Here is a 17,118-nt window from a genome sequence, read left to right on the forward strand (position 1 = left end):
TAAAGGTGATGGGTTTGGTCCTGGCAGGGGGTCTGACGTGTGGGAGGTCCGGCCTCGTCTCCCCTGAGCTCTCACTTTGAAGGCATCTGGCCTGGTCAGCTGATAAAGGGTGTGAGGAGGAGATGTTACCACCTCTTCAGGAGGCTGCTGTGACTCGGGCTGGAAGTTCCCAACTGTCAGCAGTCCCAACCCTGACGACTTGTAGGTAACTCGGACAACAAGCCGTTACTCACACTTCACTTCATCACTCGCTGAAGGAGCTCTTCCTCGTACTGAAGGAGTTGTTGTTGTAAACTGATCAAATTTCCTCTCTCGCTCCAGTTTCTTATTCGTGATTAGTGATGAAATATAACATTTTTTTGAATGTCGTCATCCCCAGCTGTAGCTAAACTAAATCTCCAATTTTTGGACTTAAGCGCAGGTTCACAGGTCATTAATCCATGCCACAGCATTCCCATGGGTTTTGCTAGCACTCTTTATTATGATCTAATGTCTTGTTCCACAGCGATGCTGACAGACAGTGACTGTAACACCCACAGAGGCATCAGAAACCACACACGTCCCACATCAAGTAGTTTGACTCCCATTCACTCCAAGAAGCAGCTTTATAGTAACCACTCCTTCTGTGCCATCGCATGGACGGACGATGGCTTTACTCACTTTGGTGAAGTTTGACTCTGGGCCCTGGCTGCATTTGGGACGCCTTCGGGGGAGAAGGGTGCAGAGACGGGGACTTTCCAGCCTCGCCTGCATAAATCCTGCGTCTGACAGCCCTGACACACGCTCTCGCGGCTCCTATCTTTGTGCCCCTCCCGTCTTCATCTCGGATCCACCTGATGTGTTTGACGTGTATTTGCTGATTGCCATAGCTGCAGCAGCCTCCAAATGCCTGTGATTTGGCAGCGTGAACATCAGTGGGTGCGTGCATGTCATGCCTTGTACTGATCCTGTGCAGAGGAGCTAATGTTGTTGAGCTTTAAGGTGCAGCTCTTTAAGGTACTTGAGTTTATTTTGTTGAATTTATCTTTTAATCCTACTTTAAGTCTGTCAGCCTCACAGACTGTGACTGTGTCTGCACATTACGTGAACATACAGTGAAGAACCACATTAAAGAAACTTAAAGAGACTTCATCCGTCGGTAAACCTGATTTTTCTGATTGCGTTCATTCCTGAGGAAAGAGACCAAATCTGACCTTTGAAATGACCTGGAGCCAGCTGACATCAAGCTTTAGCCAACGGTAGCTAACGCTAAGTCATCAGCTGCTAGTGTCATCCTTCATTTTATCAGGGCATCAACTCTTAATACAGCTGATGAAGTGATTTAAACTGTAGATCAGATCCTGGAGTAACTTCTATTTCTATTCATTTTACAAATGTTTGATCTACACTTATTTATAGTATTGTTCAGGTGTCACTGTTTGGACTTGGTGATTTGTAGTTCATCTGACCTCTGACCTCTTTCACACCTCTACCTCAGCTCGGTGTTTTGTTGGCCAGGAGCGGTTGTGACATCTTCCAATTCCAAGGAGGAAAAAAAACTCACCCATTCCAGGTGGATGATGTAATGTTTTCACGTTTTCCTGCTCCGTGTGGCTCACTGTTGGTTTCTACACCTCAGCTTTAAAGCATGTTGTGTCTGCATCTCTGTGGCGCGGTGCGTTCTCTCAGGTTTCATCACAACGCAGCCTCAGTTTAGGCTCGTGTGTGGAGCTGTTTCAGCTACGATGCACTAAATCGTAACGGATTTAAAGTTTTTATCTTGTAATTTCTTCTCGCATGTCCCATTTGTTGGCCTGTTATGGGCAGGGACACAGCAGAAACCATCCACCTGTTCTAGTCACATGCCAGCGATTGGGGTGAAACAGGTGAGGTTAAACGGCAGTAGAGATTGCACAGTGTTCAAATATAAATCAGCACATTTTGTAAATATAGGATATATATATAAATCACATGCTCACACACATAACAAATATATTAAAGATTAAAGATTTTTTTGTTGAATTGGTCAAATGACCTTTAACACGATGCTTTACACCTGTCTTTGTTCATTTCAAGCTAACCTCACTCACAGACGTGGATTTACTCTCAGTCAAACTCTCTGTTTCTACTGGGTATAAACACTGTAATGCACACGTATGCACCATGCAGGTATGCAGAGAGGCCACGGCTCGTATTTATACATCTGTCAGGACGCACACGACACTCTGCGCATGGGAGCGCACACACACAGACACAAACGCACGCACACACACAAACGCACGCACACACACACAAACGCACGCACACACACACACACACACACAAACGCACGCACACACACACACACACACACACACACGCACACACACACACACGCACACAAACGCACACACACACACACACACACACACAAACGCATGCACACACATGCACGCACACACACACAAACGCACGCACACACACACACACACACACACACACACACACACACACACACACACATTCCCCACGTTCAAGCTTGCATTTCAGCGCGTCCTGTGAGCAGGGGAGAAATGAAACCGCCGAACGCGGCGCATGTCTCCTGCACATTTAGAACCTTTTTAAACAAATCGCTTTTTTTTCAAGTTGGAATATTTGCTCGATTGCGGACCCCCCAATGCTGACAGAGCCTGGCCGGCTTCCCAGAACAGAACAATGTCCTCTAGCTTAACCGAGGGGCCCAGCAGCCGCCCCCCAGACCCACACACACACACACACACACACACACACACACGCGTCCTCACAGACTGCTGTACACAAACGTCTGGCCTTTAAAGCGTCAGGCCCAGGCCCGGCCTTACATAATGACATAGAATGGAGGCATTAAAACAATTTGTTTGATTTAAGTTGTCAAGACGTCCTGGACCCTGCCCCTCTCAGCTGGTTTTGATACCTGGAGTCTGTGTGTGTCTCGCATACAGACAGACAGGTTTATGAGCCCCATGGAGAGTGAGCATTGACAGAGCAGGAGGAAGGAGAAGGTGGAGGTGGGCTGAGCTAAACTCTCCTCAGCCCCGGCTGTCGTTGGAGCGAGCGTAATAATGGAGTGATGTTGATCTGATGCAGCTGAATGAAGCGCTGTGGTCACGTGTGCTTCGATTCAGGTGCATCTCTTGATTTAGTGTGTCACAAAGGCAACATTACCCCCAGTGTCTAGTGCAGGACTCTCCAGCCTGATGCTGCCCTGCATCTGGAGTGGAGTATTAACAGCACCAACTATTGTAACTGTCACTGTCTCCTGACAGTAGATGGAAACTCTGTAATCGACATTTTCCTTTTTGGAATTTTGAAAATCTAATAATTATAATATTGCTGTTTTGCTGTATAAAATGTCTCCTCGTGTTCTCCTGTAAATGAACAGAAAAAGCCTGAGTGCAGCGTCGCAGGTAATTACACTGAGCTGCACAGTGTAATTGAACCTGATCAAACCTGCGTGTGTGTGTGTGTGTGTGTGAGTGTGTGTGTGGAATAGAGCCCCAGTGTTCTCGGGGCCCCAGCCTCAAATAAGGGGCCTTTATCTGACTGTGCTGGTGGAAGCACTAAAGGGCCGAACTGTTTCCTCCGTACAGACGTGGTTCACGCAGCCTGAGAGAGAGTGACACACACACACACACACACACACACACACACACACACACACACACACCCACACACACACATTTCTCATTTAACATTAATTTCCCATCCCACTTGGCTCGGAGCAGTGGAAACAGGCATCCTGGGAGTTGAAGTATTAGGTTTGAGATATGAACTTTGTAATGGTCTGTGATGGTTCAGGCTGAAGGTTAGAGACTTAGAAATGACACGTTCTCCAATCAGGCTCTGATGAGCATCCCACTGCCTCACTGGTGGAGGATTTATGTGCAGTCTGTGGCCCGTTGACCTGTTTAAGGCTGCTGTCCTCTGCAAACGCTGGAGACTGACTGAAAGCATCGTATTCACAGCCACAACAGAAAACATTCACTGACACATTTTAGAGACTCAGCAAAATAGCTGTTTTTTAAGGTTAAAGATTTCTGAATAGTTAAGTCCATTGAAACGGGAGGAACCCAGCGCACTGGAAATGGCATCGCTCACTTGACTCACTTGATTTTGCCCTGTATTCCAGGTTTCCTTCGATCTGGCCGAGTACACGGCCAACGTGGACGGCATGGGCACGCTGCGTCTGCTGGATGCGATAAAGACGTGCGGCCTCACCAACAGCGTGAAGTTCTACCAGGCCTCCACTAGTGAACTGTACGGCAAAGTCCAGGAGATCCCTCAGAAGGAAACCACTCCCTTCTATCCACGCTCGCCTTATGGTAATTCACACCACTGTGCGCTTCCTAGCTTGCCGCGCCGATGGGGCTCTTGTGCGGCCACGCTAACACAGATCGCTATGTATTTGTGAGTGAGTGAATAGAGGAGGGCTTGAGTTCCCAGGCAGCGTTTGAGCTCTCTACACACCCCGAGGCCAAACGTCTGACTGAGGACTGGAGTGGCTCTCACTCGAACAAAGACACCTTTATATCCTCAGCGCTCACTTTCGACACACACACACACACACACACACACACACACACACACACACACACACACACGGGCAGTACACGTGTGTGAGTGATTGGGTTTCGTATTCGCTGTTGTCTGAATGCTTTCCTCACTGACGCTTTCCCCATCTGTCAGCACTCAATCTGAGGCTGCATGGGAGATGCATACCATCACAAGGAGGGCGGCTGCTCGATTAATAGACACGGAGGGGGGGGGGTTGCTGTAGCAACCTCCCTTCACCTTCAGTGTACATCCTGACCTATGGCTTAAGTAAGCGGTGCCTCCCTGTTCCTCGTGGAGGAGGGAGGTGGACGTTGATGAGTCTGCTCCTCTGTTCGCGTTCCTGGTGAAATCTGATCTGCAGCTCTGCTGTTCGACTGTGACATGCAACATCGACTCATTTGAAAAGACAGGATCAGTGTTTGTCTTTCTCCTTTAATTAATACGGTGTAAATTCAGCAGTGTTAATCCCAGAACTGTAGCTTCTTCTGTTTAAAGTCACACATTTCAGATCTGGCCTGTCCAGAGAGGGAGCTGTGGCGTTTGGAGGTCATTTCATTTGTCTTGAAGCCTGTGACTAACGTGTTTGTGCCTTATTTGCTGTGTTTCCGTTGCCCTCCGTTGTCTCAGGTGCTGCTAAGCTCTACGCCTACTGGATCGTGGTAAACTTCAGGGAGGCCTACAACATGTTTGCTGTCAACGGCATCCTCTTCAACCACGAGAGTCCGAGACGAGGTGAGCACACGGCGTGACCTCACTGCGAAGCAGCACTCAGACGAAGCCTTGTCCTCACGACGGGACTGGGTTGTTAACAACTGACCATAGCAAGGAACATGACACATACACCACTACTAGGTTAAAAAAATACAGTTAAACCTTCATCAGCAGTTTTGTCCCTGTTTTAATTGCATTATGAGCCCAAACACAAGATTTAAGCTCTTATGTTCAAATATGTCGTATTACGATTCATGGAAAATATCATTAGTTGTTATGAAATGACCTATTAATTTAGTGGCAGTGCTCATATTGTACGTCTTTTTGTTTTTCTTGACGTCACTGAATCTTACCTCACGACTGAAGCCCAGTAAAACTGAAGGTAAAACATTGGTATTCAGTGACATGCTCTATATACCGTTATATTCATCCAGCGGTGGAGCCAGCTCCCTCTTAACTACTTCACACATACTCACACACAGTCTGACACACAGTGAGTGGGTTGTGTTCCCATTTTTAATATGTGCTCTGAGCCCTGAGGGTCGCAGGCGATGGTTTAACCTGATTTACACACCACAGTGACCCAAAATGAATACCACATGACTGCAGCCGTAGTGCTGTGCCCAGGTCAGCCGCTCAGGTGTTTATGATTTATCCCCTAATGAAGGTCCTGGCCACGACCCCGGCCGAGGTCGAGGGTCAGCCAGTAAACTCTAATGGGCTACCACAGATAGATCGGTGTGGGAACTGGTGTAGCTGAACAGCTGGCTCAGCAGATACGAGGTTGGCATGGAGGTCTTATAAGATGTTACATCATGCTGTGGGATCCAGAAACCTGGAATCACTGCTTGTGGTCTGAAGACTTAGACGGCAGGATTAAGTAATTCATCCTCATTTTCTCACAGTGTCTCTCGCTCTCGTTCTCCTTTTTCTTCTCCTGCTCCGTTCTTCACAGTCAGCATTTCCCCAGCTGGCCACTGGGTTTACTCCACAGCCACTTCTATTCTCGGCCTATGGCTGTTGTTGCTCATAGCACAGGATCAGTGCGCTGTGATGTGGCCAGATGTCCCACAGCTGCCGTGCACAACCCTGTGGTGCTGGTGTTGGCTGCATTGGCCAGTCTCTACCCAGGCCCCCAGGGCCTGCCATGACCCTGCTGATGCCACACTGAGGGGGTGTTCGGCTGAGCACACGTTTCAACAGAGGCTTGAAAGGGGAGGAGCTGCTCCCCACAGCTTGTTTCTTGATGTAATGTGCATAAGCAGTAAATGGGGAGCGTCATGCTACAGATACATGCTGATGTACAGCGAGGAGAGACCCAGCTTTGACGTCTTACATGTTTTCACTTGCTGACACATTATGTAATGTTGTTGTGGGGAAACCTAGGTTAACCTATAAGGACCAACTATAATGGCCGTTTTCAAGAAATTTGTTCTTTTTCTCACCAAACCATCAGCACTGGTTTCAAAAACTGTGGGTCGTCAGAGGCAGGCACCTTTTCATCACTCGCTTGTTTGGAGGCACACCCTGAAAACTTTATGTTCCTGTTGCTGTTAACCTTTATGCTGCCCTAATGCCACAGACCAGTTTTACCTTTGGGCAATAGGTCAGTGAGGGAGGAAGTCCGTGATGTCAGATTTAGTGGCCCTGGCAGCGCCACTTGACTTCACCCCCTCCCACACCCAGGAAAAGCTGTGAGGTCATGGTCCCACGGTGCCAGTGGGGTTGTGAGCGTCTGTGTTTGAGAAACAAATTGGTTTCTGACTTCATGAGAGAGCTTTTCATTTCAACAACAGCCTTACTTAGGTTTGCTTGTGGCATCTGCCAAAATAACCCTTGGTGACCAATCAACTCCATGCACAGGGTGGAATTTGTCTAAAAGCTAATGGAAATATCTAAAGTGGGAAGAGCGATGTTGAAGCCTGTTCGCGCTGTCAAATCCTACAGTACAGCAGTGAGTCTCTGTCTCTCAGAGCAGGGATGATCTAATCCCAGCAGGAATGTACGTCTGCGTTCCCGTGCCGTTCTCATGAACACCTGATCGTACTACCAATAAACAGATCGTCACTGTTCCGCTACAAAAGGTCCGAACTGGACAGTTGGAAGGACAAATAACTGGATGGAAATCCAGCATGAGGCAAAGCAAACAGACGCCTCCGCCTGGCGGCCGGTTCACACCACCGCTAGCTCGGCCCTGCTTGGCTTAGCTGTCCACCATAACAAACAACCTTCGCGCTGGCTCTGAAGAAGGGATTAGCTTTTGTGGCTCAGTAGACTCGGTATCGCTGTGACATGTGATACAGTGCAGCACCCGCCGCTGGCAGGAGTGATCAGCGGTGAAACCTGTGCAAATAACCAGTTGATATGTTTATCTGGTCCTCATATTCAGCAAACGTGCAGCACCTGAAAATGTGCTTTACCAATAAGACAAAACACACATTACATTTGTGATTATTAGTGAGAAGTTGATTCCAGGTCTGCAGTCGATCATCTCTAATATGTTTTGTGTGTATCTACTGTTGCTACTGACCAGCTCAGTCATCGCCCAATCCCCAGGTTTGTTTGGGAACGTCTCATCCATTTCTCCACCCTGAGAGCTCTGTGGTTCACGCTTGGCAGTATAGAATAATATACTGTTATGCTAGGAGAATAGACCAGTTAGCATTGGGGAAGTTGGAACAGCACGGCCAAAGTCAATGCTGCCCCTTAAACACACGTACAGCTGCTGTGGCTTCGTCTTTCTGCTTTTGTTGAGGTTGAGCCCAAAAGGTCAGATCACACGATAGGTTTGTAAGAAGATATGTTTTCTGTTTATTGGAGAGGTTATTTTCAAAGGATGTCTTCCGATAGGGTTGACCTGGTCAAAGGGCGTCGGGGGATTTGGCAGTATATCCGTGTGTGATCTCCTCTAGCTCTGTGCCCTTTATTATATTTGATATGAAAAGGCGTGTGGTCAGGTGGGAAGTGTGTGCAACCTGGAAGTAACATCACGGAGTAGCTTGTGTGACACATCCCAAAGCTTCTTCCCTGTGAGGTTTCTACCCCCACGCCCACACTAAAATATGTTTGTTGTCCCATATTCCCACAGTAACCCAAACTCTTGTGTGCTTGATTGGTGCTGCCCTCATTGTCCTGAGGGTGTAGGGTCCCCCAATTCCACGTCCCAGTCAGAGGAACCTATCCCCAAGACATTGCTTCATGGTGTTTTGATTCGTGGGACTCTGCCAGATGCAGTCGATACTAGAGTGAAACACTTTGTTAGTCAGTCTCAGTTTATCGTTGTGGAGGTGGTGCTGTCAGTCTTCACGCTGGAGAAAAACATGTTTTATCTACTCCCCTCTCTTTCTCCACACCCTCCCTTTCTTTCCTCACACACCTTTGAACACTTATGCCGTCCATCCGTTTTCTTACATCACACCAATCAAAAGAAGAGACTTTCTCTGTCTTTGTCTTTGCAACCCCCATTCCAGTCCAGCTCGCATCACATTTCTTTCTCTCTGCACCCTCCCTGTGGGTTGAGTCAGCCCAGAACAAGCTCATCAGGTGTGAATAGATGCCGTGTTGGCAGAGCTGAGCGCATGACCAATTTTGGATGTAAGACAAAAATTCTCCCTTTGTCAAAGCTTCAGAGATGATTCTGAATGTCAGTTGAGCAATGGCTTTGATGGCAGACGCTGAGAATTTTAGGCTGAGTGGAATTTGGCCAACACCATACGTGAAAGATGTTCTGCAGAACTTAATGTAGCTCCTGGAGATGAAGAACTCAGTTCACGACTCAAAGAAACAGGATAATGTGTTTTTGTTGACGCAAACAGGCCTAGAGAGTCAACTAAGTGTCTGAATGTGTGGGAGTGGAGATGGATATGAAGTGTTTTTCACTTGAGCTCTACCACAAAGCCTTTCACTCCCTCAGGCCATTGCTTAAAGACGGAGTGGGATTATGGGATTTGCAGTTCTGGTTGAATTCCAAAGCAGGTGTGTAAACTCTATGTTGAGGTAACCTCTGGGTTTCTATGACAACCTTGTTGTACTCAAAATTATGTCTCCACTAAATGTTCAAAACCTTGCCAGTACAGACAAGCTCATGGCAGAAAGTCTCCACTGTAAAATGTTTGTAAAATAAAAATGAAAGAGTAGCTTTGTGTTAAAAATACCCAGTTGTGTCCAAATGCTTTCACTCGTACTATTTTAGATTTGAAGAATTTTCACTCAGCATGTGCCCATAAATACTCAGAGACAATGATATATAATAAGTGTGAGTCAGGCCGAGGCCAGGCTGTTGCACGCACAGACTTCACATCTTTCTTTAGCAGCATGATTCTAACAATAAAATCTGAAACAACCGGGTCGGTCCAGCTAAAATCCCCCTCAAAGCCACAGTCTCCCTCTTCACTCCCCAGGGCTGAGCCCCCAGCTGAAAGAGCCAGTCACCGTCCCGTCTGGGCCCACATGGCCTGGTTCTGGCCGGGGTACATCTCTGCCCCCCCCCCCCCATCAGCCCAGTGCCAACGAGTCGGTGTGTGACGCTTTTCCTGTTGCTTCCGTGGCCAAAAAATGAAACGAAATGATGGAAAAGAAGAGAAGAGTTGGTTAACTGAGAAGGAGAGCGAAAGAGAGCGAGTGTCAGTTTCTGGCCCGGGTTCTGCTGGCTGCTCAGTTTTCACGGCCCACGGTTTTATTAGTCTTCCTCCGGGCCTTGGGCAAGGTTAAACGGCCACCGCTGCCCCGCGTGGGCTCCAGAGCTGGTTTCAGCCCCCGCAGCTCCCCTTGCCTCCCTCCAGCTTGTCCTGCAGTGCTGCTGCCAGTAAAGGAAACACATTAACACCCAGGCAGCAACAGAACAGGCTTTGTCCACGGCCAGGCGGGCTGGTCCAGTAGGCCCACACTCTGGTGCACACCGCACCAATTAGAGAAGTCAGGGAGTAGAGCCACTCCAAACAGAGGTGTGAGCTTTACAAGGAGACTACAGGTGTGCTCGGGGGGAAATAATGAACTTTATTACTGCTTGGGGCGACTGTGCTGCACTGTATTTCTCTGCCACCTTTCTAGGAGCCAACTCAGCTCCACAGAGTTTTGACAACCTGCGTTTAACCTGCAAACTTGAGTTTCCCTTGGATGCTGGATGCCTTCTTGGCTCGTGCTGAATGGCCTCTCTGCACCATCCTCTGTCCTATAATCCCTCGTTGCTCATGACAACTGTGTTCACTGAGTATTTGCAGCAGTAAGATCAAATTCCCCGTCTGATGGATAACAGTCAAGTCAAAGAGGCCAAATAGATGTTGGTGAACACTTGACTACAGCTTCAGCAGGACTTGCTGCAACAGAAGACCTGCCAGGCTACAGAATGGCCCCGGGGCCCAACGAGACGATCATGCAAAGCCAGGACAGGCCTGACAGTGGAGGGGGTTTCCGTCGACTGTTCTTCACTCTGCACACACATGCTAATTTCTAATAGACGTCAATAATATTGATTCAGGCAACGGAGAAGAAGAAGCGTCTTTGATGATGAACCTTTACATCGAGCGCTTTAAAACGCCACGCTGGCGACGAGGCAGAGATGTCATGACGCCCACGTGACCTGCTCCAAACACACAACATGCTGTGTTCTGCCAAACAAGCGTGTCTAACCTCCACCGGTCTGTTTTCGCTCAGCCTGCCTGTCGTTATGAAATAATTACTACAAATTCGGAGCATTCGCATGATTGGGTTCATGGGATTTTCCTGTGCCTAAATGGAGGCTCTGCTCCTCGTCAGCGCGGCAGCGATGCAGCGTCCAGACAGAGCAGCGCTGTTGAAGCCAGGATGGATGCGGAGCTAAATGGCAACATTCATCTGGAGCCGCGTGCAACGGGCTCTAAAAACGTCTCCAAAAGGTTCACGCAAGGTTGTGGAAGATTTATGTACAGTACAGATGCTGCGAGGGCTAAAAATAGGCGAGTCTTTGATGCGAGCGCGGCCTTTCCTCTGAAATTATATTCTCACATATTTGCTGTTTGGCTTCTGAACATCACCTCTAATGAACTGCTTCATCTGAAGCTGCGGCCTTTTCAGATATGACACCCTGATACTTAGCCTTGATCCCCGTCAGTGCAGTCCACTGTTTGGCTTGGAGGCCTCCCTGCGGCATCTTTCCTTCCACAGCAGCGACAGAGAACATGATATGGACCCGCAGTGTCCCGCCAAAGCACCACAGGCTTCTCTAACTCCGCTAACGGCGCAAAGTAGTCATTAGAAGCTCATTGGGTTTTCCACAGATAATATTGCCACAAGCATCTACAAAACATCTGGGAGATCTGCAGTGATTCCAGAGCGGTCCGTGCACCAGCAGAACCAGGGTGGTCCTGTAGAACCTCCCTATTGTTGTTTTTTGTTTGGTTTTGTTTTGTGTCGACAGACCGATGCAGTGAAGTTAGTTTAGGCTCTGGGCCCAGGTTTGAATTAGAGGAAAAAAGGAAAATGAGGGAGAAGACTCTGTGGATCCAGTGGTTGTAGTGTGAGGTGGTAACGAATTGATTGGATGCAGGGTGGCTTTTCGTTTCACTCTCTGGAAGGATGCCCGTGTGGTGTGTGTGTGTGTTCACTTTGCTTTGATTTGTGTGTGTTTGACCATCCTGAAGCTGAGAACCCGCCGTCATGTTTGCGTTTCAGGTTCGAACTTTGTGACACGTAAGATCAGCCGCTCTGTGGCGAAGATTCACCTGGGCCAACTGGACAGCTTCAGCCTGGGCAACCTGGACTCCAAGAGGGACTGGGGCCATGCCCAGGACTACGTGGAGGTAAAACACACACAAACTGCACGCACTGTTTGAGAGTTGAACGGGGTTCAGACGTGCACGTAGCATTAACGGCATGTTTTCCCAGATCATTCGAGGCCACAATATGCGATCTGCATGAAGCCTCGTATGATTCTTTGCCAAAAGAGAAACAGAGATAGGGAACGAGCCGGGGAGGGGGGGGGCCCACGCTGCGAGGCCACAGACTGCACTCTGGTTTCCCACCATTCACCCATGTCCCAGATCCCGTCATGCCCCCATCGCTGTTCCCCAGCGCCCGCAGAAGAAAGAGAAATATTAAGGGAAGCCGCGTCCTGGGGACGATGACAGAAATACGCTGTTTGTGTTAACATAGTGGAGCCAGGAGTGGGGAGATGAAACGCACAGTGGGGTCGCGTGTGCGAGAAGGAGCGCATTCCTGACGCCGGTGACTGTGGGACAGGTTATGGTGGAAGCGCGCGCGTGCGTGCGTGCGTCTGCACAGATGAAAGACTCGACGGGTTGCCATGTCTGACAGCCGACCCCTCACAGCACTCGTGTTGCTGTTAGAGCGTGATGGTGGAGATGCGGAGGCGTCGGAAGCATCGGTCGGCGCCTGGTCCGACGCTGCTCAGTCATGTCTGACTTCAAATGGACGAGGAAGCTGTTGTTTGTTGGAACGCATCGTTCTTGCTCCAAAGATGAGGCTGTTGTAAAATACTGACAAATAGAATGAGTGGACGCATTTGTCTGGTCTGGAGCCAGTAATCAGTCCTGACTGGGTGTCGCTCTGGACGGTCGTGGCTACAGAACAGTGGCTTCTCTGAAACTATGAGCATGACTTTAATATTCCCATGTTGGGAAATATTGAGCTGGACTCTGATGGTTAGTTTTAGTTCATAAATATCAAATGTAGTGTTTTGGGTCACAGTCAGCAGGTTCTTATCCTGTTGTGCTTGTCTGACCAAACAGTTGTGCTTAGTCTAGTAGCTGTACTTGCGTGTTGATTGTGCTGCGGTGTGTGTGTGTGTGTGTGTGTGTGTGTGTGTGTGCGTGTGTCCACGGCATCCAAGCTTGAGACGCCCCAGGTTTCCTGTGGGAACCACCATCGTTCTACTTCTGGTGAATCAGGCACCTCCTCGTCCTGCTTTCAGGACGGTGGCTTTCGGGAAGCCAAACAGAAGCTGAGGTGGAGGAAGGAGGAGGGAACAGACCTGCGTTTGTGGGACGTTTGTACATTAAGCATCAATGAGCCATCTTTCCCTCTGACGGTCCACTCCTCCCTGCAGACCACTAACCCCCCCACCCCACCCCACCAACCACCACCCCGTCATCATGGGGTCCGCAGCGTTACCATGGCGACGCCAAACAAAGTGGCAGTTTGTAAGCAGAAGCATGTGTGTCCGCTTTGGGCTGACAACTGCTTTTCCTGCCTGTGTCGCTCGCCCCACCCAGGACAGGGAAATTGCTGGTAATTGGCTGTGGATGGATTGCGGGTGGCAGCAGGGGCGTGCTGTGTGTCTGCTCTAACGACGTCTGAAGGCATGTGGCAGGCTGGGCATCGTCTGGGCCGGGTATCGGGTGTCTGTCTCAGGCAGGAGACCTGGAGCTGCCTCGCTGGAGTGTGAGAGTGGATGCTGGGAGCTCAACCCTTTAGTATAAAATAAGCAGATAAAAGAATTCTATGACAAATCTCATTTTCCTGAAACAGCTTTGGACATTTTCAGCTGAGACTGTGCTTAAACATTTGGCTGGGATTTAACAACACGGAGCAAGTTTCTGAATCAAAGAATTTCAAGGAGGTAAAGGTGTGGGAGCCCCCCCCCCCCCCCCCCCCCCCCCCCGTCTGCAGAGTCACTTCCTGCTCGCTGTGAGCGAGTAGGAGGTGAAACCTGCCGATGGCTTGTCCCGTCAGCTTTTTATTCTTTATCTTTCTTTCCTACTGACTTTGTAGCGTTTGCTTATTTGTCCTTCTGAAAAGCTGCATCACTTTAATAACTGAGTCTTTCTTCATCCGTGGCTGCTGCCTTTCCTGCTGTTGTAGTGTAAAAGGGCCCGGTTCTTTGTTTGGGTGTAGCCGCGTCAGAAAGGTCCCATTCAGGTCCTTACAGTCCCCATAAAAACACATTACCAGTAGCTGTGGCAGAGAAATGTGAAATAAACTTCACAATCACCTGCAGAAAACCCAGAACAGAAGGAAGTCAAGCCGCTGCATTAGTATGAAACACACCATTGTTGCTGCCTCATCAGGGCTCTGGGTGTTCAGCACGGTTCTGTGTCTTATTCATCTGTTGGTATTCCTCCTGTTTATCATATGTTGTAGGCTGCCTGACTGGACTGGGAGCTTGTGGCGCTGAGGTGCGGCGAGCGTAGAGTGAGGGGCTGCTGTCCGAGTCCTGGCGTTGAGGCCTGTGAGGTGACAGCACGGCCCTCACGGTGTCATTTTTCACCTCCTTTATTTTTCCTATGCTTTTTTCTGCTGCAGCTGCTTCTCTGTGCAGTAATGGTTACAGATGAGGCTAATTAGCCAATCACAGCTCAGATCAAGGCCAATCACAGATGATTGATGAGAGTGCTGGGCCATTCATCACACGCCTTTGGCCTGGGAGGTGACAGCGAGGCCAGTTGTGAGGGCTGGTACAGTACGCTGGAGGTTTACGTCAACGTGTCGGACTCCGGGCTGAGCCTGCATTCATGCAGCTCAGACATGACCTTGACAGGCTGACGAGGGACAGACAGATTGATAGTCTACAGGCTGTATCCACGTATTAGTTCGTGAGCAGTTCCAAGTCGGGCTCCAGCTAATGCTCAGGAATATCTGAATACTGCACCTTCACACCTAATATTACCGCTAGAGAGGCCAATCACCAAGATATGTCTTTTGTGGAACGTTGGGGCGTGTCACGCGGATCACCTGCCTCCCTCGGCTGCACGTCACTGGTGTGATGTCATACGATGGAGCAACTCCAGTGTTTGTCTGGAGGATTTCTGGCCCTCAAGGTTAAAACTTTCAAAGTCCCAGTGTGACGTAGAGGGCGCTGCTCCCACGCTCAGCTTGTGGACGGTCTTATTGAACTGTGTGTTAGTGTGTTTTGTGTGTGTCTGGATCTTTACGGCAGTGATTCAAGGAGCTGATAAATACCTACAACCTGCTGCTGTCAGGTTTTAATAAACGCAGCAGGAGCAGTAAAGAGCTAAAACGGGAGCTAATAGGACAGAGGAGAGTTTGTGTTAGGTTTCATCAACAAAGTCTCCACACACACACACACGCACACGCACACACACACACACACACACACACACACACACACACACACACACACACACCGTTGTGTCATGGCATGTTACAAGCTGTCGGCCACAGTCCTGTTGATTTAGCATACTTTACAAGCATGATGAGCAGGCAGCAGGTGTGTGTGTGTGTGTGTGTGTGTGTGTGTGTGTGTGTGTGTGTGTGTGTGTGTGTGTGTGTGTGTGTGTGTGTGTGTGTGTGTGTGTGTGTGTGTGTGTGTGTGTGTGTGTGTGTGTGTGTGTGTGTGTGTGTGTGTGTGTGTGTGTGTGTTGGGAGGTGGTGAAATTTGACCCATGGCCCGAGCAGCAGCTCAGTAAACTGGGGTCTGACCCCCTGTGGCTCACAGCACTACAATCAAATGCATGAACACACACAGATATGTGATATCTGATATGAGGTTGTGTTTTTTTTACTCCCTCCATCATGTTGCAACATTTCAATAGTTGAATAATAAATACCTAGTATTTCTCTTCATGGCCACAACGATCCCCGAGCTAAGGCTGCGTTCACCCAGTTACACCGCAGTGTGAGGACAAGTGCAGAGCTGCTCCTGTATTTACGTCTTAGGGAGAAGGCGCTGGCGAGCATCTTCTGTGGTGCGATGCATCCAGGTAGACAGAAGAGTGTTGCACTTGGAAACGGGCTCCGGTGTAGGAGGTGATTTGACAATAAGAATGATGAACGGAGTGAGAGACTTTGAAGAGATTTGCAGGGAGGCACTCTTGCCCCATCTTGTCTCCTGCAGCCAAATGCTAAATCACTGAACACAGAGCGAATGTTTACTGTGGCGCTGGACCAGAGGGACAGAGCGAGCTTCAGGGGGAGTCACAGAGCAGCGAGATGTGGAATATTTTCACAGTCCAGATAAATTAGGGCTAAAGGAAGACAAATGGATGGAGATTGTGTAAAAGCGACTCCCTCCTGCTGCTCTAACAATAGAAGAGCAGATAAGAGTCAGGAACGGCGGTGGTTGTGTGCGTTAAGACGCACGCGGATGTGCGAGGGATGAAACTTTAGCTGGATCCTTCACAGCTTTAGACAGAAACCTGATCCTGGAGGTGAAATCATCCTGGGTTCAGTTTAACTCTGAGCTGGAAGCTGCAGCGCGTCCCTGTTTCACCTGTGGGTCATTTAGCAAAGACGCAAACTGAACACAGCCGTGCTCTGACAGGCACTACCTTCATGAGGTGAACATTTCTCTGTTTTGAAGCTGACGGAGGTGATTCTGATGTTTTTCCTTGAGGTTCCAGGGAGCATTATGTCATCAATAGGTGGATGTAATATGTGGCCTCTATTTGAATTAGGAAAGGGGTAGTGGGTTTGCCTCCAGTGCTGTAATAAGGGTGGTTTCCCCCTCACTGCCACCTCACTGTACTCAAGAATATAATATAAGAGTATTTCCCCCATGTTCCTGCGGAGCGGAGCGGAGCGTGCACGTGCACGTGCGTGCGCGCCAGCAGCTGGCCGTCTCTCTCCACAGACTGACAGGCTGAGCTCTCCCCTGCTGGGTTGAGGATGAAAGCAGATGCTGTCCTCCTCATCCCCCGCTCCGTTTTCCCCTCTCCTCCTCGCTGCCCTGTGTAACCAGAGGCCTCAGCTTTCATATGGAGCCTGCAGGAGAGTTCAGCGGGCGCACACACATGTAAAAGAGTGACAGGCACGTACACAAAGACAGACACATGCAGTGTGTTCACAGCCCAAAGGCGGTGGTCAAAGTCCTGCTGCTTTGAGGACTAAAAGGGATCAAACAACCTTCGATGCAAAGCTTGTTCCTGTCACTGTCAGGTGTTGCTCAGTCAATAACGACGTCTA

At 49.1% G+C, this 17,118-nt stretch overlaps 1 protein-coding gene across 2 annotated transcripts in view; it reads left to right on the plus strand.

Annotated features, from left to right (window-relative positions):
* Window positions 1-17,118, plus strand: part of gmds (GDP-mannose 4,6-dehydratase) — a 92,060-nt gene that overhangs the window by 22,834 nt on the left and 52,108 nt on the right. For both annotated transcript variants that reach the window (XM_029146281.3, XM_029146280.3), the window contains exons 5-7: window positions 4,127-4,319; window positions 5,179-5,283; window positions 11,911-12,038. In XM_029146281.3, coding sequence (XP_029002114.1) covers window positions 4,127-4,319; window positions 5,179-5,283; window positions 11,911-12,038 — 426 coding nt within the window. The remainder of the gene's footprint in view (window positions 1-4,126; window positions 4,320-5,178; window positions 5,284-11,910; window positions 12,039-17,118) is intronic.

Source organism: Betta splendens, chromosome 4 (genome assembly GCF_900634795.4).
Source record: "Betta splendens chromosome 4, fBetSpl5.4, whole genome shotgun sequence".
Taxonomy (NCBI): Eukaryota; Metazoa; Chordata; class Actinopteri; order Anabantiformes; family Osphronemidae; genus Betta; species Betta splendens.